This window comes from Clupea harengus, chromosome 2, assembly GCF_900700415.2.
Source record: "Clupea harengus chromosome 2, Ch_v2.0.2, whole genome shotgun sequence".
NCBI classification, from domain to species: domain Eukaryota; kingdom Metazoa; phylum Chordata; class Actinopteri; order Clupeiformes; family Clupeidae; genus Clupea; species Clupea harengus.
In genome coordinates, this window is record NC_045153.1 from 15,213,147 (window position 1) to 15,237,292 (window position 24,146).

A 24,146-nucleotide genomic window follows, 5' to 3' on the forward strand; every position below is an offset into this window, starting at 1 on the left:
CTTATCGCTCCTCTGATCTATACAGCAACAGTAGCCTTCCTTCCTCTAGGCTGCAGAGCACCAACTACAATGGCTACCAGGTCTGTTCCAGGTCCATCCCTCTATTGCTGTTAGCCTGATCAGAGATCCTGTCAGTTTCAATGGAAAGTTAATGGAGACATGTCGTATTTCCCCTTGTCAGTCTTTTTTTTTGATTGTGTATGAAATTGATTTCAGTTATCTTTCCTTTATCTTTATCTTTATCTTACCTTACCTTTATCTTCTTTCATCTTCTCTCAGAGTATGTACATTTGAATAGTCAAGCCATAGGTTGATTCTTGGATAACCACATTAGACACGTTTTGTTGTTGATTCTCATGAGACATTCTAAACTCATAGAAGAGATTCTTATGAGCAAACTGTGCTGTGTTCTCCTGTAGTTATCATTGTTACACGACACCACCAACTATGTGAGGAAGCGAATGGTTAGTGGAGCTTTCTTCGGTTTGCCCCCTGACCCCTGCCCTCTCACCTCCCCCACAGTCTGTCTGTCACCTCACTGAAACAGGGCTCACTTTCACCTCTTGGCACTACCTGTCACCCGCAACCTCTTGTTGACTCTGAGACACTTGGCTCACAAAGACACGCCATATAAATAAAAAATGCACAATCGAATGCTAGTGCTTGCTACTGTTTTGGTGCCTTTTAGCCCTTAGCTACACTTGGTTCTTTACCCCCCATAGTACTGACTTGAGCCACATGGACTTGAGCCTATTAATTGGTCTGAATTGGATTGGATTGAATCAGTTGTTAAGGGCAAAAAGTGCCATCGCACCTGTAAAGGAGGTCAAATGAGCATGCCCGGCTTTGCACATTATCAGACATCACCTTCAAGCTTTTTGTCCTCGTGTTACCGTACCTTGAAAAGAAAGGCTCTTAACGTCATTGGGGGTATTGAGAGTAGTCGTTTGAGAACAGTCACATGCGCGTCACTGCAGCCCAGGTAAGTCTGTGTGACAGAGCGATGAAGAGAGATAGAACGGAGAGAATGAGTGCATGAGGGAGAGAGAGGTGAAGAGAAAAGGGGGATGGCACGTGTGTACCTGTGTTTCTGTGTTTTCAGTCATCTCTCCTGCTTTCAGGGGTCTCTGTATGAAGACAGCATTTACAGCAGCAGCAGCTCACGGCGATACGGTGGCAACGCCGCCCGCGTAGTAAGCACCCGCCTCCCCTTCTTGGCATTGAGTTGCATTGCGGGATTGCAAGTGTGCCCTGTGCATGCCAGGTTTTAAATGACAGTTGCCTACACACTACACTGACTTGTGAGTGGTATCCATGTAATGATGATTGAGACAGATTGTATACAACTAATCCCATAACCACTGGTTTTGAAACGTTGTGTTATACTAACTTTAAAAACAGGTTGTCAAAAAGATAGACATTGTGCATGTAGGCCTGTCTATACAGATATGATGAGTATACCCTCAAACCTGTTGAGTTTCTCAACCCAATGCCAGGTTGCAACACATTAGCCTGTTTGTGTTATCAGATCTGGTTTGCATCATTTGCATTTGCTGTCGTTACTTGTAATATGAGTGAGTCACCAGAGAATGAGTTTGCTTGTGGAGTTTGTGTTCCTAGCGGGCCTGTCTGGGCTGCATTAGTGTGCTGTGCTGAGTTTAGCTCCTGCTTGGAGAGCGGTTTGTGGTTTGCCTGCTTCGCTGCTGGTGTGGCATCAGATATTTTGGGCATCTGGTTGTCTTGTTGAAATGCGGCCACTCCTTCTGTGAACGTACTGGCAGTTTGAGAGTGGCCCATTGTTTATCCCCTCTAAGTTGGTTTATGTGCCTGTGTGTATGTGTGTGTGTGTGTGTGTGTGTGTGTGTGTGTGTGTGTGTGTGTGTGTACTCTTCAGTCGTCCGAGTACAGTGGTTTCTTGGGCTCCAGCTCCAGGACGTCCTCCAGGGCCAGTTCAGCCTGTGCCAGCCCAGTGGTGAGCTCCATCTCTCTGCCTCTCTCTCTCTCAGAACCGGGGCCATCCCCCAGCACCACTTAACAGCTTAGATTCAAACAAGTTTATACAGAGGTGGCTTTCAGAGCTTTCTGAGTCGCAGATCTTCAGTATCTGTCTGTGTGTGTGTGTGTGTGTGTGTGTGTGTGTGTGTGTGTGTGTGTGTGTGTGTGTGTGTGTGTGTGTGTGTGTGTGTTTGGCCAGGTGCTAGTGCATGCTTGTGTATTAATGAGTACCTGTAAAAGCAAGAACTGCTCTCATCAATGACACCTTTCAGTGAAGCCTCAGTATCTAGGTTAGTGTGGCCTGTAAAAACGTCACCTGATCCGCGTGGACAGTAGACAGATCCTCTGAGTGTTTGTGGTGTTGGCACTCAATGGACTGCTGAATGAGCCTTCTCTGAGGCCAGTCCAGTGTGTCCCGTCCCATCTGTGCGGGCCGTGGGGCTGTGGTTGTGTCGTGTTGTAATGGCGCTCCCTGCTGGCTCTCAGGAGGACTGCGGCGGCTCGGTGGCCAGCTTTCTGCGCAGCGCTGCCAGCACCAGTGGCCTGCCGAGGGACCTGGACCATGTGACCATCCCAGACGTGAGTGGGAGGGGGAGGCTTGGGGTGACTGCATGGCTGACGTGAGCCGGTTCTGTGCGTGAAGAGATGTGGAGGATGACATGGACACAGGATGATATCAATGGCCTGTTTGTTTGCTTCATATGGTTTTAGAGTTGAATCCTCTCTGCTGGATGCTTCAGGCATCCAAGTGTGTCCTCATACATCATATACTAACCTTTTTGTCATGATGATCTGCTGTGTGTGAAGAGTTGGTGATCGTTGGCCAGTTCTGTCTGTGGTCTAGACATTGTAGAAGTCTGGCAATGGGACCGCAAACCCCTGGATTAATGAGAAGGAGAATGACACTCACAATGGCATGCAACGATGAGCTGGATCTAGTTTGTAGGATACTGCCTTCAACCACACTAACAAAACTATGCAGCTGTCGACTCAACTGACAATGTTACTTAATAGAGTATTTATAGTTTATAGCTATAACCATCTGTAACTAATCTTTGTTATGTTAAAGCATTACTACATTTTTGCTCCTTCATGACACTAGGTTAGTGCTTGGAACAAATAGTTTGTTTAAGCGTGTTTGTACCGTGTGATGTCATCTGTAGTCTGTTCTCCGGCTGTTGAGGAAGTAGGCTGAGGATGTCCACTACTTCTTCAGCATCCTCACAACGGCTGGGTTGTACTGGATGATGTAACCTTTGTCATGGCAACTGAGTGGTGTTTCTGAGAACTCAAGTGGCTTCGTCCTGGACCTCACAAATGGCTTCCCTTTTTAGAGAAGCTAAACAGCAGTCTGACTTTTAGTTTACTCTGTGTCCACAGGTGGATGATCGGTTAGAGAGAGACTACTTGGAGAAGGTAAAATGTTTTAAATATTAATTGTGAGAGTTGAATATATTAGCCTGTTTCACATGGACTCTATGTGTCAACCACACTGACATGCACAGAGGGACACCCGGTGTGTACTTCAGCTAACCAGTGCAGTGTCTCCTCAGGGGTCTCGAGCTTCATCCCTATCTTCAGCGACCCTTGCATCACTGGGCGGGACTTCCTCACGGAGGGGCAGTGGCGACACTTCCATCACTGCTGATACGGAGGCCTCCATACGAGAGATCAAGGTAGTCTTTCTGCCCTCTCTCTTTCGCTCTCTCTCTTTTCCAGGATCTTAGATTTTCTGCCACCAACGTCAGTCCTATGTTTCACTATCCATTCTTAATGCCTTCCTGTTGTCATTGCTGTTTGCCCTTATTCTTCAGCATTCTCAACACCTCCTGCTAAAGTTTGACCATGTCATCATGTTTCCCTTTTCTCAGCTTTGTCATGGCCTGTGTGTCCTGTGTTCTGCTGTTTCATTATTACACTGAAAAACACAAAACTCACTACTGTCAACACTTTAGCTATGACACTCATGGTAGTTTGTTGTGTCAATTAGGGTGCCTTGGGTTGGAGACCCTCTTGAATTCTATTACAAGATTTGTGGAAAAGGTCGTTTGAGGATTTATTTTATATACATACACTACAACAGCTTTTCCATCAAAGTGAAAGTTCTGGATTACGTGTCTTTGTGATTCAAATAAATATGAATCACATAGTTTTATTCATAGTGTTTTTTATTAATAGATAAATAGTTTTATGTGTAAAGCTTAGATTCAGGCTTTCCTCAGTCTGGCAACACATTTCCGCTCTTATGTCCATGTTTGTTCTGTACAGCAGGCATCTCTTCTCATGCAGTTTCTCCCTCAGCACTAATGTCTGAGCCGCATGTGTCCCACCATCCTACGCATCCTCACCTCTCTCTCTCTCTCTGTCATTCTCCTTCTGCTTTCCTTCATACTCTGCACCCCAGGAGATTCACGAACTTAAGGATCAGATCCAAGATGTGGAGGCCAAATATATGCAGAGCCTCAAAGAACTCAAGGTACCCAGAAAACCCAGAGCCAAATGTAGACTAAAGTGCAATGGACTGGTGGCTCCCATTGCACTTTAAAGTCTTGCATCTTGTTTTTTTTTTTTTTTCAAGGAGTATATTAAGGCAGTTATTTTCGATGAGAGAAAAACTGAGTGGTGGCCATTTTAGCTGGTAATTCTGGCATCACCAGAGTAGAGTGTTGAGTGTGTGGAATGTGGTCATCAGAAAATAGTCTACCTAAATATGAATATGAGTTTTCCTTACATAGGCACAGAATTGAGGAATCCATCTTAAGACTGTGATCTAATGTAAATGTGCATTAGAATTTGACTGATATAACTTCCATAATCATACCCAAGCCCTCAAAACTCAGAATTAGAATTTAGATAGGCCAATAAACTTTATTCATTAATGCTTCTTTCTTTTTATGATGTGCTGTTATTTCGACTTCAGCTGCAAAGCATGAATAGATATTCGGCGCTAAATGAATGCCAGATGAGTGAATCTATCTGAAGTAGCTTGCTTACCTTCAGCCTCTCTTTGATGCATCTCTGTTATTAAACTCAGTGGCACGTTTCCTCTGCTTGGCCTGAGACAGAAACATGTCATGAAAACAGTGCCTGGTCCTTTTCATGCACATCCTGTTTCTGGAAGTCTGATCTTTTAGTTCTGTCCATTCTCATCCGTGTCATTCATCACTGTACTCTCTCTCCCTCATATGGTGTCATGTTTTATGCCGTCGCTACAGCAGATAACATGGATTATGACATTGTGAAGAATGTTTACAGACAAGTTTTATCCAAAGACATACAAATATTTGAATCCTTCCTCCTCTATTTGGGATAATCTATGCATTCCAGTGGCTGGTGGTTGACACAGAGTATGAAGTATAAAATTGTGAATCCAAGAAAGCTAGGGGGTCTGGGTATGGCCCCTTTTTAAACAATAAGCCCTTAAATGGTGACTTCTGGAAAGAAATGATGAGACTCTCAACAGATTCAAGATATCACATGTTACTACAGGCAAGCATTACATGATCATGCTCCTAACTGATAATTGTCAAATGGCTGTAGAAAATACTGGAATTTTCACCAAGGGTACATTTTTTTATGTTATAAAATGTTATAAAATGGTTATGTCCCTGTCTGGGGTTTGGGGAACATACAGTATTATTCCATTCCCCTGCCTCAGCAGTACACATACAAACCAAAGATTGAATCAAATTAATTAAATGTATTATACGGCTCTTCAAAGTATCGTTGATTTGAATGGGCCATCCCAACGTTCGCAGGCTGCGAAAAGATAATGACTAATTCACATCTTTCATATCATTCCGCAAATAGTCCGGTCATTTAACGTAACAGACTGTAATTTGAAGTCAGCAAGTAATGGGTTGCTACGCAACACCTGAAACTTAAAAGTTCTATTTGCTTGAAGAACTACTTATTTCGGGAATCACGAAACGGCAACTAAATCATTAAAAATAGGTATGTTGGAGGAATGTCTTCTATCGTTTTGGCATGTAACCGTATAATAAGCGGATAATGTATTGTCCGTCGGTCATTATCCAAAAATAAATCCTAATTAAAAAAATAACACGAACGACAACTAAAGCAAAGGGAGAGGTCAAGGTAACAATAATTCGCTATTTTGAGTGAAATAAATCTGACTTACCACAAAGCAAAAGTCAAACACCAGTAACTAATCCCATCCTACAAAATAGGAGGGCAAAAAGTAGAAGAAATGTCTCCCAAACTCACTATACAAGCTTCCCATTCAATGTAGATATTTACAATTAGATAAGATAAGTATCATAGGTATATTATTGCTGTAAGATGAAACATCACCAGCACCTATTCCAAAAACAACTGCAATTAGATACATTTCATTATCAGCGTAACATAATATACAGATAAAAGTTGATTTTAATAACTAATGCACTCTGGCAAACATCAAGATTGTCTAGATTTGTTTGTACAGCTTACTTTGTCAGTTTATCTATGCAATACATAGCAACACCGGCAAGTAATCAATTAACAGACATAAAATCCATGCATCCGTGATTTTTTTTATTTGCTTAAATGGATAAGCCGCCCCTGATGCATTCACATATATTTGCGAATGCAGGTTTGTTTCACGTTTATTTATTTATTTTTGTGTGTGAGTGTATTTGTGGGTTTCATGAATGTCTAGGTGCAATCTGTGTGTACTGTGGATTTTTGGACTATTTGTTTATTTCTGTGTATGTATGTTTCTATGTATGTGTGTGTGAGATGTGTGTGGGGAGTAAGCTCTGAATTTGACCATGACCCTCTCTGTAGGACACTCTCACAGAGATGGAGGAGAAATATCGTAAAGCCATGGTGTCCAATGCCCAGCTAGACAACGACAAATGCAACCTGATGTACCAGGTAGACATTCAGAAGGACTCGCTCATGGAGCTGGAGGAGCTGCTGTTTGAGATCCGCCGAGAATACGAGGAAAAGGCCAAGGTAAAGCAGAGAAGAGAGATATATTTAGGGAGTCTACCATTCTCTGTGGTTCATTTTTCTCATCACAGATAGAGATGGGGTGAGTAGTTTGTTCACTTCAATAATGAAAAAAAAACACTATTCCTATATTTGGAATAATCTATGCATTCTAGTGCATGGAGGGGGGGGGGGGGTGCAGTTTGTCCACTTCAGTAATGAACAAACAACAACAATGTAGTATGGTATTCCATTCCTATGCCACTCATCTGTCCAGGAACTGGAGCGGGAGAAACATGCCCATAGCATACTGCAGTTCCAGTTCAATGAGCTCAAGCACACACTGAAGCAGAGTGAGGAACTATTAACGGTGAGTACAGAGATATATTTTACACAGTTCAATGATGACTGGAGTCATACAATGTTGTGTATTTTCCTCATGTTATATACACACTGTTTCTGAATAGACAACAGACACTGTATATCGGACATGCTACACAGTCTAATTGTAGCTCTCTAAATGAGGTCTTACTTTAACTGTGGTCTTGTTCTGAAAATAGCATTGCAGTGCATGTAGATGTAGACTCTAACCTAAATGTTAGTACAGTCTCATACAGATTGAGTGATATCTCATTTATAACCTAGACAATAACTACTAGCTAGAATTCTTCTGTCTCAATACATAACATTATTCAATACTGTAAAGCCGAAACCTTAAAACCAGCATGGTTTGGCAGTATTAGCATGTGTTAAACGTGCCAAGAAAACTGTGCCACAAAGAAAATCCCAGCTTTGTTCTGGAATAATATATGTACTGCACTGAGATTACTTCACAAGGTATGATTTTATTTGTATCGCTCATTTTTTTCCAAATTGTCCAAAAGCTTAAGGTTAAGGTTAGGGTTGCTAAACAGTAGTTTATCAGTTAGTTATGGAGGCTAGCTGACAGGTGTATGAGTCCCCAACTTGTCATTTCTGTAGCTGGCTCTCCAACACTTACTCAACTTTCTGGTGTTTCTTGGTTTAACTGACTGTTTGTAGAATATCAAACATGAGTTTAAAGTGTCTCATAATAAACATCTTGGCCCGTATTCACAAAACATTTTATCTTAAGTCAAACTAAGTCACACTAAAAGTTTCTAACTAAAGGTTTTATCCTAAATCCTATTCACGAAGCTGCTGAAAACAACTTTTACTAAGGAAAGGTAACAACTCCTTATCTAAGAGAAAGACTTGCTATGGCTGACATCAAGTCTCATGAATGTCTTATGAGGAGATCGCTTTCAAAAACCTTGGTGATCCCGGTGAGTGGTTTGAGAATTACTCTTAGGCCAAAAGAATCCTAAAGTTGTCCTAAAGTTAAGACCGACACGTCCATTATTTTTAGGAGTTACTCCTAAATCGGCAAGTTAGGAGCTACTTTTAGCCTTAGGATGCTTTGTGAAGACGGGCCCTGATTTTTAGGCAACATAAAAGGGCTGTAAGGGTAAACGCGCATGAATTCAGTAGACATTTCTGGTTCTGTCCTTCTCTTATTGGGTATCAGAAGGAACTGTCTTCTGATCTTTCTCAAAAGCATGCTTTCTTTCTCCTTGGCTGTTGTCTTTCTCATCCTCTACCTCCCTCTCTGCGGTCCTCACTTCATCCTCCTGCCTTCATCTCACTACCGTACCACTGAGCAGGAGATTCGTCAGCTGCATCTCCAGCAGGAAGGCAATGTTAGGGAGATCGCTGACCTGCAGGAAACTCTGGAGTGGAAAGATAAAAAAATTGGGGTATGCCCGGAGACCCCCTCATACAATACAGTGCTGGTCTTAGCCACTAGTTTACATTTCTTTTCTTCCCTTCTGTGAAATATCCTGCATGATTGCTTTATTGTTGTACTCTATTTTCCATTTACTCTGTCAGCATAAACATCTATATGGCTTTCTATCATGTATGCTTTTCTGCCTGCTTCACTGTTCCTTTCCCACCTTTGCTTCCTCCTTCTCGCCTGTGGGGGTGCTGTTCAGGCCTTAGAGAGGCAGAAGGAGTATTCTGATGCGATCCGAAATGAGCGGGATGAGCTCAGGGATGAGGTTGTCCAACTGAAAGATATTTTGAAGGTACTAGAGTAGTATGATGTGCTTCTAAAGGTTTGTGAAGATAATCAAAAAATTGCCATAAATGAACACCAAATGTTCTAAAAACATCAGTGTGTGATGTATTGTAGACATTCTTATTTCATAATATATTTGCTTTGTCCAGAAACATGGTATTGTCCTTGGACCAGACTTGAGCACCAACGGGGAGACAGGAGAGTCTGTGCTTGACGGACCAGGTCAGGCAGACACCGACACCAAGACATCACCCACAGAAGGAAGTAGCATACTTGGTAAGCAGTTTTGTTCCGTAAGCTGCATGCTGAAATAGCACTGTCATATATCTGCATGCATCTGCATCTTGCCTAACAAGCTTACCAGGAGTGCATGTCAAACAATTCTATAGTATCCTCTTCCGCACGCCTGCTGGTTCTCTTCAAATGCATACAGCCATGCTTGTTTCTGCGTCCTGTTGTATCAGCACCAATATGTCGATCGCAGTTTTTGCATCATTTTCAAATCTGCATCAATTGAAGTGAATTATATTTGGGTGGGATTTGATACACTTGATTTAGGTGAAGGAATGTTCCATGACTGGAACGATGTCTGTAACATTTGATGTCCTTAAATCTTCACCAATTGTTGCATACCTTCTTGATTGACCTTTGATTGGTCATTTTACTGCTGTTGCAATAATAGTTGCATGCTTTCATATCATATTATACAGTTTATTTCCAGAATACCAAAGTCCTTAGTTTATTGTACTTGCACACCATGTTGTGTTAAGCAATACTTCCCCCGGGTTCTTCTTCTTGAGCCTACATGGTGTTATGAGTACATGCTCTTGGGAATGTCCAACGTACTAGTCTTGTACTTCAGTTGCCAACACATTCTCTCATTCTTCTGTGAGAATAATTAGCAGAAAATACAGTCTGATGTAAAGCAGTTACAGCGTTTGCCCTGTATACTGCAGTAGATGTTCTGGGTGTGTGATTTGCATCATACCTAAATAAGGTGCTGATCAATGCTTTCCTGATCTGATTCAACCAGGATTGAGAGCTTTGCTTCTGTACAATCTTCTTCCTTTCTTCTTGCGCCCACTCTGTGATCTTCCAAATCTTTTTCTGATCTTCTGCAATACGCTAACTGGCACAGCTTCAACCACAGCATTTGATATGGCCACCTGATACTGACTTGCTAATGGTCTCCCAGGCAGAAGTGAGGAGAAGCAGTCTGGAGTTGTGAAGGCGGTTGAAGGCTTGCAGGCGAATCAGCTGGATGAGGCAGTGCCCCAGAACCATCTGACTTCCCCCTCCCCCAGTGGCCCTGCAAGTGTTGTAGAGACCTGCCAATCAGAGGAGCCAGGGGCTCCGCCAATAGGAAACAAAGAAGAGATCGAGTCAGGGAATACAATTAATGCTAAATTAAATAATTTGTGCGATGATACAAAAGAAAGTGTGCATTTAGATTCTCTAGTTAGTACAGGCTCTGAGGAAGAAGTCACTAGGGAAGACAAGGTGGGTTTGGATGCTTCGGGTAGTAGTCTAGAGAGCTGTAAGCCTCCTGAGGACGTGAAGGAGATGGGTAGCACTGAGGTAGATGGGCTGGATCCCAAAGCAGAAGGCCAACTAGACCAGAAAGTTGAGGAGGTGTGTGCTGGAGAACCAGCAACAGAAACAAGTGGGGAAGTGGAGGAAATAAGTGTGACTGATACATCTGAGAATGGGAATGTTATTGCAGCAAGAGAGAGTATACCCCCTGTGCCTGAAATTATTGTTAGTATTGACAACTCAGACCAGTCAGAGGAGAAATCATCAGAGAGGGCTTCAGAGGATACTGCAGAGTTGTCCTCCTCAAGGGTGGTGGAAGCAGATAAAGAGGCATCACACCAAGCAGAGGCTGAGGCATCACACGAAGCAGAGGCTGAGGCATCACATCAAGCAAAAACAGAGGCTAAGGCTGAGGCGGTACCAGTCAGTGAGGAGGAGGCCGAAGGTGCAGCATCACAGACACCTGCCAAGCCCCCGCAATCTCAAGGTGCCAGTGCCTCTGGCAAGAAGAAGAAAAAGAGAAAGAAGGGTAAACAGAAGCAGAAAGGGGGAGTACAGAGTGACACAAATCACGACAAAGACTCAAAGCTTCAAGAGACCAGCTCACTGAGTAAAGATCCAGGACAGAAAACAGGAGAGGAGAATTTAGAAGGGAAGGCTGAAGGCAGCTGTGTGGAGTCTATCCAAGAATCTCCTGTGTCTGGTAAGGCTGATACCATTGCAGATGAGCGGCCTCTGGCTGAAACAAAGGATGATGCTCCTTCAGAAGATTTAGAAAATGTGCCGTGCCTTCAAGCTTCAACCAACACAGATGACGTGAGAGACACACCTGAACCAGTAAGCATAGAACATTCTGAAACACATCCTAATCCTGAAAGTGATAACAGAGAACATCCTTCAGGTGATTTAGAATCTAGCCCAGACACAGTTAGTGTTACAGGTGACGCTGAGTGCATTACTGGTAGCAAAGACCTTATAGACACCACAGAGCCCAATCTCAGTGAAGATAAGGATTACTGTGCCCCTGAGGTCACTTCAGATAACCCAAACAATACAGTTGCTCAGTCAAATAATACAGATGAACAAGAAAATACTGAAATCTCTGTGGACGTTTCTGAGTCCACTGTAAACACTGATGTTTCTGAAAGTTGTCAGGATCAACAAGTTGAAGTGGATGGTCTTCCTTGTGACACTCTGATAAATGCACAACTCCCCATAGACCCTGAAACCCAGTTAACCGAATCAGAATTAAATGTAGAGCATCAAAGTTCAGGTGACTTTCCAAAGGATACAGATGCAAGTGACTGTCCTGATAATGAGTTGGTTGAGCAGAATACTGAGGGGTGTCCTGCCTTCCTTACTGATTCTGCAGATACACAGTCTCAGCTCGATGGCTCTGAATCAGTTGAGACAAGCGGAAGTCAATCAGAATTAACATTGCACTCAATAGAAAACACCAAAAGTCAAGATGACACAACGGAGTCACCACCAGACACTGGAAGGAATGATACCGAGACTCAACCAAATGAAACAGAAGAGGCTTCTGATGCATGCATACAGAGTGGAGAAATTGTTCAACACTTGACTTCAACGGATGGAGAGAGAGAGCAGGTCATCCAAGACCCGCCTGCTGCCACTTCTCTGTCTGACGATTTCAACAAAAGCCCTAGTGGTGAAGCTAATCCAGAAACAAACAATGATGCACCCGTATCAAAAGCTGAGGAAGATGAGGAAGATGAAGTGGGGGAAGAATTTCAATTTGAAGACCAAGATTTGGAAGCAATGCCAGAGAGCTCCAGAAGCCCCCCTACAGAGAGAACCGAAGAAGAGAGAACCGAAGAAGAGAGAACCTGCCCAGTGGTGGAAGCGGGTGAAGAACATGAAGGTCATCAGGGACAAGACCAGGAGAGCAATGGTAGTCAAGAGCAAAGTAATGTAGAGGAGGAGGATACCGTGGAGAGAGGGACCGACCAACAGCAAGAGGGTAGAGGGAAAACTGAGGATGAGCAACTTGAGATCAGACAAGACCCAAAGGTCACAGGAGGGGAAGAGGGAAGTGCAGGAGAGGAACACAAAACAGAGGAAACTAATGAGGAGGGGTCTTCAGAGAAGGATCAAAGCCCAGCAAAGAATGAGCCGCCGTCAAATAGCACAGAGGTTGAGTCTGAGCAGCCATCAAATAGCACAGAGGAGCCGCCATCAAATAGCACAGAGGAGCAGCCATCAAATAGCACAGAGGTTGAGTCTGAGGCCACAGAAAAAGGAGAGGCAGTTTCGAGAGGTAGGGATCCAGAGGGAGCAGGTCAGGTTGTAGAGGTAGAGTCCGGCCAAGGAGGAGGGCCAACAGGGAAAGACTCTAAAAAAGGAGGAAAGAAGAACAAGGGGAAGGGGAAAGAGGACTGCAAAATGTCTTAGTCATCATCTTGCCTGGAAAGTGTATGTGTCAGTGAAATTGTGTTTCAGTGGCTAAAGAAATAACAAGACAAGCATAGGCATATACAACGAGCAGCAGTCACACATTATTTAAACTGTTTGGAATATTTTTGGAAAACATTTGAATATTATCTCCAATTTTTTTGCAGTTTTCAAAGTTGGATATTTTAACTATTTTACTTTTTCTGTCTGAAAGGGCCTCTACCTAGATGCGGTTGACTTTGTTGAAAATTGAATAACACTTGAAGTGTTTGATGACCTCCAGTCAGTTTAGATGTGCACATATCTGTCTGGTTAAATGTTGTTACATCTCCAGTGTTTTTTGTCTGAGGAGAGGCTTAAAAGGTTCCATTGGGTAGTGATACAATGTAGTGTTTACTAATGTTTCAATGTTGAATGTAGATGGGAGACAAGACCAATCCAATAACTTATTTATTTTACAATTCAATTTCAAATTTAAAGGCAAAACATTTTTTACACACCTGAACGAATGGCAGATTTAACTGGATTATTTCAGCCTCAAAACTATTGAAATGTAATATTTGAAGAAGAAAAAAATACTATGTACTATGTATGACCTAAAATGTTGCAGTTTACTTACCTAATATCACGCAGGGCTAGTCAGATTTCATGTGCATGTCAGTAAGTGTCATATATTGCGTAATTGATGTTTATAAACCACACATTTAGCAAGTAAAAGACTGTTAGTGGGGTGGGCTGACTCATAGTGATGTTACTTTAAAAAGATTTTTGTATTTTCAATACCTGAATTGAGTTTATATCAGTTAAGTCCTATGGCTTTTATGTCCTTTGGCATTCCATCTTTATCACATACCATACAATGTTCTTCCCGATGCAGAGTATTAAGGAAGGTAGTTTCTCCCTTTAGGACACATACCTTGGCATGCTACAACCAAAGATTGGCTTATGTGTTTTGATACTAATATTAAATAAAACCCCATGTCTTGTGTTTTATCTGTTCCTGGGTCTTTTTATTTCCTTTAAAACAATATGTCAACTGTTGACACAGTGACATCATTGTAATACTGGTATATCATGTCTTAGTAGAAAACAAAAGAGACACAGTAAGAGTTTTATTTCTGGTCATGGTCAGTACCTATACCTACTCTCAATACGTACCACATTTACCTGTAACGCCACCAACTTATGACCGTGTCCTTTGATATGCATGAGAGTGTTTCTTACGTTGCTGTGACATTACTTTAGACTGTGCATATAAACCTCCCCATCACCACACTTACCCCAGCCTTACTCCCTGCTGCCCACCCCTCTCCTCACAAAAGACTTGCATGTTGTGATCCAACTCCTCCCCTTTCCATGTCTCAGGCTCCTCCCCATCCCGGTATGTGAACATCTCTTCTGAATTCTCATCATTCTGTTCATTGCTCCTTTGCCAAAAAAAATGGTGTATCATCTGTTTAGTAGTTATGTGAAGCTGTTAAGTGCTGTGATTGTATCTGAAACCACCCTCTTAACTCTACTGGCTGTTCTCCAAAGCGGGTATTAAGTGTTCTCGATCTTTCGCTCTTACTAGATTCATAACTGACTAAAGGAATCTCTACCCAGGTGTTCTCTGACTTTGGTTCCATCTGTTTTTTTCGCAGAGATCCGCTTGAGAAAACTGGTGGATGAGAGGGAGAACCTCATAGAACAGGTGAGAAACCTCAGCATGTGCTCATGTTTCCTCTGAGCAATATTGTTTTCTCAAACCAATTGAAAAGGACCCTAGATGATTTGCTGAAATCCTATTTTTTTTTTATTTCCAGGTGAAAAACCTGAAAGCACAAATGGAGCAGAGAAAACCGAGAAATGGGACAGACAATGGGTCTAGCCCTGAGGGAGAGGTCTTGGAGAATGGTAGCGATCCAAATATTATTGACATGCAAAGTATGTCCTACATTATGACTGTATGCTTTCTGTTTTAAACCTATTTATGGGGTGATTAAAGTACCGTAAAGAGGTTTAATTAAGACTTTAATTGTCTGGTTTTCAGGAGATGCCAACAGGCTCATTAGTGACCTCAAATTTAAGGTTGTGAAATCAGAGCAAGAAGTTACTGCTCTGGAACAAAATGTAAGTGCTGTCAGACTAATGTTTCTCATAACTGTTGGTCTCTGTGTGTGTTGCACTGTGTAATTATTCTCATCATGTTGTGTATAACTAATGATTCATTTATGTGTGTTACTAATCAGGAGTTCTTCTTTCTTGATTTCCACTGATTAGATCTCCCGGTTGGAAGGTCAGGTGACACGGTACAAATCGGCATCGGAAAATGCTGAGAAAATAGAGGACGACCTTAAAGCTGAGAAACGCAAGATGCAGAGAGAGGTATGATATGGACACCTCGTCATGCTTCCCCTATTGCAGTCAGTGATCTGCAGTCTGACACCTGGCTTATTTTCTGTCTCTCTGCAGCTTCGCTCAGCTTTGGATAAGGTGGATGAACTGGAGGCGAGCAACAGCCACTTGAACAAACGGCTGGAGAAGATGAAGGTTGGTCGTGGAAACGCAACGAGTCCGCAGTGAGGAAGGGGACGCCCCTCATGTCTGCTAAATGCTGAGTGATACCTCTGTCCCTGATTGGCTGGTTGCCTTGAAGGCCCACTGCTCTTCTCACTCTGCCTCACTCCTCGAAGAAGACTCTTCTCTGATGTATCAACACGCAAACGTGCCATTTTGTTGCCTATATGTTTTTTTTTCTCCCACTGTTGGTTTAAATGAACTTATCAGGATGGATATCCTATTGGAAACCACATACAGGACTGTTGAGAAATAAACTCTTTGCGTATGTGTGTATCATCCTGCAAAAAGCACAATGTGGTTAATGCAATGCTGTAATTGGAATGAAATCTTATTGCGATTTCTAGCCTTTACCCACGAATGATAAAGGTAATAGAGATATCAGGTTTTGGAGACTGGGTTTTCAGATGGGCTCCTGGCTGATGACAAATTAGACTAGCCTAACCATATCTTACATCCTACAGACATCTTGAACAGTGCTGTCTGCAGCTTTAACAACTCATTTATAGGTGTCCGTTAGTGTTACCATCTCTCTCTCTCTCGATCGATATGTTGACCCTTCAACACAAACTTTGCATCTTTTCACATGCTTTCTTAAGCCAAAGTGTGTACAATTCTATTTTTTGTCTGGAATGTATGCAAGTATGTGAGTGTGGATTTTTCTTATGTTTGTGTGTCTGAGACCAAGGGCGTTTAGGGTAAATGTTCAGCTTGTGGACATGCAGTTGAGAATGCATTAATTCAGTGTATACCTACACAAACACCTGTCACATTAGATATAGTGTTGCACAATCAGGAAATATATTGTATCTGCACTTGCAATTTCACAGGCTTTTATTTCAGATGATTTGTTGGGGTGTGAGGTGCTTTTCCCCCACCCTTTTAGCTATAGATTTAAGTAACTCTTGAATGTACCTGCTGTTTCATTGACATGGAGAATCAATGAGAACAACCAGATAAAGCATATTTTTTAGAGGAATTGCTGAGCAGGAACATTGCTGTTGGTAAATAGCTAGCACAAAGTTGGCTGCCACCACCCTGGATGGTGACTATACATTTACAGTTAGCGTTATCTTAGGATTGAAATGAACTTGCAAATGTATGTGACATGTATGAAACTCTATACAGAAAAAGGCCTTTGAAGGAACTGTCCACAAATACACTATGGAGTCACTAATTATTTTGCTTACTCACAACCTCTGTCATAAGTGTATGGTTATTATGGTATGGCAATTTTTGAGACTAGTTTTACAGCCATGTCCGCAGTAAACTGTAGCCTTCATACAACTGACTGGCGAGATCTTTCAGTATGCTTTGACATTCAGGCATCGCTAAAACATTCAGCTTTGAGGCTAGATTGTATTTTAAGGTTCACATAAATATTTAGTGATGCTTAATAGCCCTTGCTGAGTAAAAAAAATCACTACGATAATAACCTTCGCCCTGGTGAGAAGCTGCTTCACCTTGTTTACAAAGCTTTAAAATGGTTGAAGGAAACCTACTGAATTGTATTTTTGTGCAATAAAATGTCTACTCTGATAAATCACTATGTGCGTGGATTGGTGTAGTTTATTCCCACAACATGTATAACACATTGCTGGATCAACTCATTATGCCTGCTGGAATTCCTGATACTACTTGCTGAAATGCTCAGGCTTGCGCAACAAAACAAAGTGAGTGTTTTCACATACCACCTCTGGCACAAATCTGAGGTATAACACCACAATAATAATATTCTGCGTCTCCTTAAGACAAAAATGAAAACAGTCCAACTGTGATGACGTTTGTATGAGGGTGATTTACCATAGTTAACTTATATCCTGGTAAATGTTTCATTTAGGTTCAAGTCACAGGTAAATGTGAAGCAAGGACCTTATTTCAGCTCAGTCACGTGTACACTAACTTAGTAAAAAACATCAACCCGCAGCATCCCGTTGAGATCAAGCTATGTCTCAGTCTGAGCAGGACCCAGCTTTGTTTCACTGGAGGTGCGAGTGCTCTCCATGTCTCTACAGTCCTGTCCAGCCTCTGCTGGCTGAGTGGAGTAAGCCCAGCTCCGGATGCGCAGCACCATCCTGCGGGCGTAGAAGTCTCTGTAGTCTGCCGGGAGCTCGTCCAGGACACCCAGCGCCCTCTTCAGGGCCTGGAGGGCCCGCGCAGCCGGCACCAGGTCTTTGTTCCCATACGGATCCTTCTTGTCATAGCTGTTCTCTGGCAGGTGCCGCCAAAACACGTTGACACCCACGCCAAACTGAAGAGCCAGGGTATTGTGAAACCACAGAGCTGTGAACAAAATGAAGAGGTAATAATAATAATGAATAAATAAAACTAGTTTAGAAATAAAACTCAAATTGTCATGTACTATCCATGTTATATTTCATTCATTTCTGGAAGGGAAAAAAATGATTTCTTTATTTGCTTACAAAACTGCTTCTTTTAGTTCCCTGTTTTATACAAACCAGGGATGTAGAGCAGGTCGCCTGGCTCCAGTACGCACTCACAGCGCTGTGCCTTCACAAACTCAGGATATTTCTCAAGGTCGGGAGAGTCAATGTCTAGCACCTCTGACTTGTCACCTAATGTCAAGCAGATGGGACAAAATTGTAAGATAAATGTGGGCTGTGGGCTAAACTATGCTCTCATCCAATATCACATTGTTATAGTTTTTGTTTGGTTATTAAGTTCCACAGAGAAGGCTTACCTGACAGGTACAGGTATTCTGCCTCCTGAGGGCTATACAGGACAACACGCTTCCTACCAGTCACCTGGGCTAACAGGTTGTCCATCACCTGACAAGGAAATAACGCATGAATGAAAGAGAGATAATGCGACTGTGTCCACACAGTATGGTACACAGTTTTGCAATTTGCTTTACAATAAATTTAACAACTTTAAAGGGGACCTATTATGCTCAGTTTTAATGTTCATCATTTTTTTGGGGGGGGTCTACTAGAATACATTTACACGCTTCAATGTTCCATTATTTTTCTCATACTGTACATATCTATTCACCCTCTGTCTGAAACGCTCAGTTAGAGCTCCTGTATCTTTAAGTCCCCACTCCCGATGAACCCAGTGGGCTCTGATGAGTCTGCTAGATGGGCAATAAGGATTGTGTAACAAGATTTGCATCATCATGTTACAACGGAGAAGGCCTGGATTTTACCAACGAGGAGAGAGTTACTCCCTCTGGCGTGTACTTTGGGCTTTGTTACTTTGCAGACCGTTTACATGCACAGAAAGCTATGTAACACACTAAAGGAAAGAGAAAAAAATTAAAAAGCATAATATGTCCTCTTTAAGGTTACAAGTTTACATGTGTTCATCGTATCTTTTATTTATTTTTTAAATTCCATGAATGAATGAAGCACTATTTAGAGCACTCATTTCTCACATCATAGTGGGTGCAGAGTTGTAGTCCACAAGAGCTCATGCGGAATACACGTGAGAAAAACTGCTGAGGCTCAAAAAAAGGAGGTATGTGGAAATATTCTGCTAGGTCAGAAAACTATATTGAAATAATATTTTGAGCGAATCTTCCAAAAATTCACCTGTACAAGACATTTTTATGAAGGAAGTCCATTTGGGGCACCGAGGCGACATGAATCTTGACCTCTTTGTCACCTCCTTTCTGGCAAAGGTAATCCACGGTCCATTTCTCCAGGCATGGCCCTAGAGGTACACCCTTTAGGACAGCGGGGCGTCGCTGAAAAACAACAACAAACTAGATATCACACAATACAGCAGAAGTATTTCACATTGATGTAACTTAGCCAATTTCACTTCAGAGACAATGTGACAGCTTGGTTGAATAGCTCTAGCCAGAATCATGTCTTACCAGAGGATACATATTTTGGGTAAAGACCCCTTTATCCACTGCTGAGAAGACGGCCACTGGTACCTTTCTCTGGTGTTCCATTTTAGAGTACGTTCGCTTCACATGGTATTTACATTCCCCACGTTTTTGACAAGTTCTTCTGTCTTTGGATATTTCTCGTGTATTGGTTCCCTTGTATTACTGTCCCCGGCAGCAACGACCCGTGTGTTTGTTGGGTTTGTAAAATGTTTTTAAATTACTTTGAATATAGTGGAATACTTACACAGTCAGATACGTATTTAAATGTATAAACTGTGTTAAGCAGCTAGCTCACTGAAGTGGCTGTGTATGTGGATATTTAAAATGTATCGATAATTTGGTCTGTCAGAACACTAAACGTTACTAACGTTGTTTCCAGTAGGACGATTTCAATCGCAGGACATGTGAAGCCCTGAAGAAAGTGAATGATGGCGCTACCCATTTTGAGATGTAGTTGTAATGTCAGTAGGCCACCCTCGCTTCTATGTCTTCTCTTTAAATCTAACGCTCTGGTACAGAACCGAATACATGTTACACGTACTATTCCCTTGGCTTCTGTTGTATCCACTGTTCGAAAGTACAGCTCGGACCGCGGTGGGGAAAAACAGAATCAGAAGGTGGTTGTAGTTGGTATTCCAAACCCTTTCATATGGTTCCGGACACGGATATATTACTTTTTGATCAGGACATATTTTGATAAGGAGTTCAATATTGAAGATTTCAGCGAAGGTGCGAAACAGGTGAGTGCAAACAAAAGACAGCAAGGTTTTAACAGCTTAACCACGTCTGTAGTTAAGGCTGTTTAGCTGAATAACGTTAGCTAACTTTTCTGTAGCTTGGAAGAAAATGAGAGGTCAACCGATAGACATACAGCTATGATTTGACAGCTGAACATTTGCGTCTAACGATGGCGTTTGGGTCAAATGTGATCACAGTTAATATTGTACATTTGTCAGTAGTTAATTGTTAGAAGAAAATATCCAGTGACCGTGGAGTGAGTTGATGGATGACACAGTAAAGTTGTCGAGATGCAGAGTGATTTAAGTCAGCCATGTACCTAGGAGATCAGTTTGAAGTGTGTAATATGCAGTATTAATATATCAGTTTGAACTGTGTAATATGCAGTATGCCCTTTTAGTTGGAAAATACAGATGTTCTCCATTTTGATGTCTTTGTAGGCGTTTTCCCACGTATCCAATCTCCTTTCTCGGTGTCAGTTTGAGGCTCTCGAAGGACTTGTCGCAAAAGACGTGAGTAGAGGGTATTTAATTGTTGTGTCTGACCATGATTAATGTCCTTTCCTCCTATTATCAGACTTTAAAAAGTGACATGACAGCCTTAATATAAAGTCTGTTTGCCCGTCAGTATTGTGGACAGCAGACCTCTCTAGTTCGCTGAAGTTACAAAGACTTATCAGCTAACTCATAGGTCTGCTGTATCTTATCATTTGGCAATTACCACACCACAATTATAGAGATTACATTGCTGTTCACCATTCAGTATTTACAATTGCACTTCAAGGAGTATAAGTAGGCCAGTTTGAGTAGTTTTAGTGGGAAGCTAGCCTACTATATTAATTCTGCCCACTAGAGTCTGATGCATAGCAGAATAGGTACTTGCATCTAAATTTACACATTACATTGGATTGTAGGCAACCACTAGCAAGCAAGCAACATAGTTATGTCAATATATGCAAGCAATGGGAATTGCTGGATGAGTTCTTGTTTTACTGCCAGTTGGATATAAACAATAAAGCTTCCAAAACATTGTGAAGAATAACTTGTGTATTTTATTAGGTAAGAAATGATATTGACATGAATAAATGACTCAAAGTTCCCCACAGCTTGAGCTTGTACTAACAACTGACAGCAAACAAAGTTATTTTTATTTGCATCAAAGTTACAGTTTTAACACCATTTTTTTTCAGTTGGTAGGTAAACTTCAGGAGAAATGGGATGTGCTTCCTGCAAGCCACAAGAGGGCCCTCTCTGCTGATCCAGACGATATTATGTACACCACTCCTGGTGATGTCGGCATTTACTATGATGACGATGGTGAGAGGCAAAGATGCAAAGCTACTAATTTGACGGTCTAGTTAACTTATGAAGGGGGGATATTCAGTTGAACATCTCTATGATCTCCTTTTTGACTTTGAATAAAGTTGGTCTATTACTAACTGGTAATGTATGTTTTTTTAATTCTCTAATAAATTGTTTGTCCTCTATTCTCCCACTTTCAGGGCGGAAATTTGTGAGTATTCTCATGCGTTACTGGTACTTAACAAGTGCCAAGCTACCTGAGGAGACCATGGAAGGGGCACGAATCTTCCAGGTATCCATTGGTGGAGAGGGCGAGACAGAGACCAAGCGACTCCTCACAGCCAATTATGAGTGGGTACCTCCTGACACCACTTTTATTCATAAAGTCTAATGTTGTAATTACAGAATTACATAATGAGTGAACCAGTGACTGAAGTCTGAATACATTAGTGCAGTTAAAGGACCTATAGACCTATAATCCCAACGCTATATATTGACACCACTTTTGTTCTAACTATGACAGGTTCCAGAGGGAGTTCACCAAGGGAGTGGTACCTGACTGGATCATCACACGAATAGAACACTCCAAGCTGCTAGACTGAAGTTCACTGAAATCAAAAAGATGAATGGTGGACAGGGGATACTCTTCCATTCTTTACTTTTTATTGTTTGCACTTTTCAGGAAGTTCAAGGTCCCTTGTGAGCATTGCTGGGAGAACTACAACACAAGTTTGCCTGACCACACATGTTGAAAACTAAGATGACAATGCCTCATTTCAGCAGCAGCAAGGGATTTTATTGCCAAGCTCCCTGGGAAAAGCTGCCTTTGTAATGTCTGTATGTTTGTAGCTGGACTAGTGTGTGACTTTGGTTAAAGTATTCAGCTCAGACACAACATAAGAGGGGAAAAGGTCAGAGGGGGAAAAAAAAAACATACAGTCAGTGTATGTATGTATGAGATTTAACTGCTAGTCTTAGTCTTAGCTCAGCTGTGGAGTTTATTTTTGTTTTAATCTCTGTATCGGGTCCAGATGAGAGAATGGACTAGCACAGACACAGGTTGTGGTTTGGGATTCTTTTTCTTTTTAAATATCATTGTCATTCCCTGCATAATCTGTACATCTCTTTATATATTGCAGCCCAGTATACAGAGATGTATTATATACTTAAAGAGGTGTATCTGTCCTCTTCAGGTTTCACAATTAAAAGCTTTGTAAGCTGTGGAGACTTTTGAAGAATCTGAACGCTGTCAACTGGTGGGCCTCATTCAAGCACCATGTGAAATTAGAAGCCCAATTTTATTTGGAGACAAGCATTTCTATTTTTAATGTGTTTTTGTGTCATCTCAGGTGCATTGTATTATGACAGTTTATCCCACAGTGTGTCTGGAGGTCTGAGTGAGATGCTGGCCCGTGCAGCACCAGAGATTTGTGTGTTTGTGGCAGCTTGACACAGCTGAACTTTGTAATAAATCAAACCGCTGAGAAATCCATAACAAAAATCCATTCAGTTGTATTTATATAGTGCCAGTACCAACTAAAATAATCTCAAAGCACTTTACAGAGCCTGAACTTAGAGCAAGCACTAAGGTGACAATGGCCAGGGAAAACTCCCCTTTAACAGGAAGAAGGGAGAAGAGAATCAGAGCAAGCAGTTCAATTCATATACTCCTCAATATTAGCATGGTGTATAGACACACACACAAGATGACCTTTTACAAGATTGTATATACATGATACATACAGGATTGATAGTGGATACAAAATCGAGAGAGCCATTCAAAGTATTGGTGCAGGTTAGTGGGTATAGAGTATTCATAATGCCAGCATGCAATTATAAAAACATTGAGTGTTGTAATGTTCCTATTAATAGAATGAGCGGATAATAAGTGAATGGCTTAATGATGCGAGGTCAGACCCGAAGTGAGGGGAGTGAAGGGTTTAAGTAGAGAGGTGACAGGTGTGCGTGATTAGTACTCCGGTGATTGTGAACGAGACGGAGTTGCGTGAGTTGAAGTCGAAGGGGCCGTGGCAGAGGAGCAGAGTTCAGCGCGGGCGTGACATATGCACACATCAAACCACAACCACACGGCCCTCATGCCCATTTTCCTTCAGGGCAACAAACTGAACTAGTTTACATTTCCGACCAGCAGGCCCACGCTATATTGCAAAGGGGATTGGGCAAAAAGTGTCAAATTATGCAAGGTATTTGTTTGTAAAAACTTTCTTGTGTGTTGTCGCAAATTATGTGTTATTCACTAGTAAAATATCTCGGTGAAATGCTGCATTTGGGCCTAAAAAGGATATCCTGACATTCCAATCAATACAGTGGCACATAACAACAGCTTTACATATTTAGTATTGAGTTCAGTTGGTTGTGTAACACATAGCTATGACAATATAGTAAATGTTGATATTTGTAGCATACTAAGTTCATTTCCTCAGTAATAAGTAGGGCGCCCACACCAGATGTTATTTATATAGCACTACTACTGCACAAATGCAGAAAGTATGTCATCTGAAAAAGCTGTTGTGTGCCCTTATAGGAGGTGTTTGTGGATAGCACAACCACTTCATGAAATGCATGTGACCATTGAGTTGCACAGTTTCGGACGCTAGCAGTACATGTCTTTGTCTTCAAGGTTGGACCAATGTTTTTCAGCATTTATATCCATCACAGACATAAAAAATGGAGAAACCACCAATATACAGTGGAT

General features: G+C 41.8%; 3 protein-coding genes across 3 annotated transcripts; 2 read left to right on the plus strand and 1 right to left on the minus strand.

The window, feature by feature from the left end:
- The first annotated feature begins 6 nt into the window (after positions 1 to 6).
- On the plus strand, positions 7 to 17,081 carry lrrfip1a (leucine rich repeat (in FLII) interacting protein 1a). Its single transcript, XM_031584274.1, has 18 exons — positions 7 to 80; positions 420 to 464; positions 1,122 to 1,193; positions 1,895 to 1,972; positions 2,482 to 2,574; positions 3,376 to 3,411; positions 3,549 to 3,671; positions 4,400 to 4,471; positions 6,784 to 6,954; positions 7,208 to 7,300; positions 8,613 to 8,705; positions 8,943 to 9,035; positions 9,178 to 9,304; positions 14,620 to 14,669; positions 14,782 to 14,872; positions 15,009 to 15,088; positions 15,239 to 15,343; positions 15,431 to 17,081. Exons 2-18 carry the CDS (start codon positions 462 to 464, stop codon positions 15,539 to 15,541), a joined length of 1,491 nt encoding a protein of 496 aa, XP_031440134.1. The 5' UTR covers positions 7 to 80; positions 420 to 461; the 3' UTR covers positions 15,542 to 17,081.
- tyw5 (tRNA-yW synthesizing protein 5) lies at positions 16,352 to 19,763 on the minus strand. Its single transcript, XM_031584285.2, is given in 5 exon segments — positions 16,352 to 17,818; positions 17,995 to 18,111; positions 18,237 to 18,324; positions 18,930 to 19,241; positions 19,374 to 19,763. Coding segments are annotated over 5 exon segments (936 nt in total). The 5' UTR covers positions 19,455 to 19,763; the 3' UTR covers positions 16,352 to 17,480.
- maip1 (matrix AAA peptidase interacting protein 1) lies at positions 19,764 to 22,922 on the plus strand. Its single transcript, XM_012837234.3, has 5 exons — positions 19,764 to 20,131; positions 20,570 to 20,641; positions 21,319 to 21,445; positions 21,631 to 21,781; positions 21,954 to 22,922. The coding sequence occupies exons 1-5, from the start codon at positions 19,817 to 19,819 to the stop codon at positions 22,030 to 22,032; spliced, it is 744 nt and encodes a 247-aa protein (XP_012692688.2). The 5' UTR covers positions 19,764 to 19,816; the 3' UTR covers positions 22,033 to 22,922.
- The last annotated feature ends 1,224 nt before the right edge of the window (positions 22,923 to 24,146 follow it).

What these genes read in the sequence shown, in the direction of transcription:
- lrrfip1a (XM_031584274.1), top strand. An exon ending in AATACGAGGAAAAGGCCAAG is followed by an intron (nt 6,955 to 7,207) that starts GTAAAGCAGAGA and finishes TCATCTGTCCAG; the next exon opens with GAACTGGAGCGGGAGAAACA. An exon ending in AGAAGGAAGTAGCATACTTG is followed by an intron (nt 9,305 to 14,619) that starts GTAAGCAGTTTT and finishes TTTTTTTCGCAG; the next exon opens with AGATCCGCTTGAGAAAACTG.
- maip1 (XM_012837234.3), top strand. Translation starts at nt 19,817, where the DNA reads ATGATGGCGCTACCCATTTTGAGATGTAGTTGTAATGTCAGTAGGCCA. An exon ending in TCAGCGAAGGTGCGAAACAG is followed by an intron (nt 20,132 to 20,569) that starts GTGAGTGCAAAC and finishes ATGTCTTTGTAG; the next exon opens with GCGTTTTCCCACGTATCCAA. An exon ending in AAGGACTTGTCGCAAAAGAC is followed by an intron (nt 20,642 to 21,318) that starts GTGAGTAGAGGG and finishes ATTTTTTTTCAG; the next exon opens with TTGGTAGGTAAACTTCAGGA.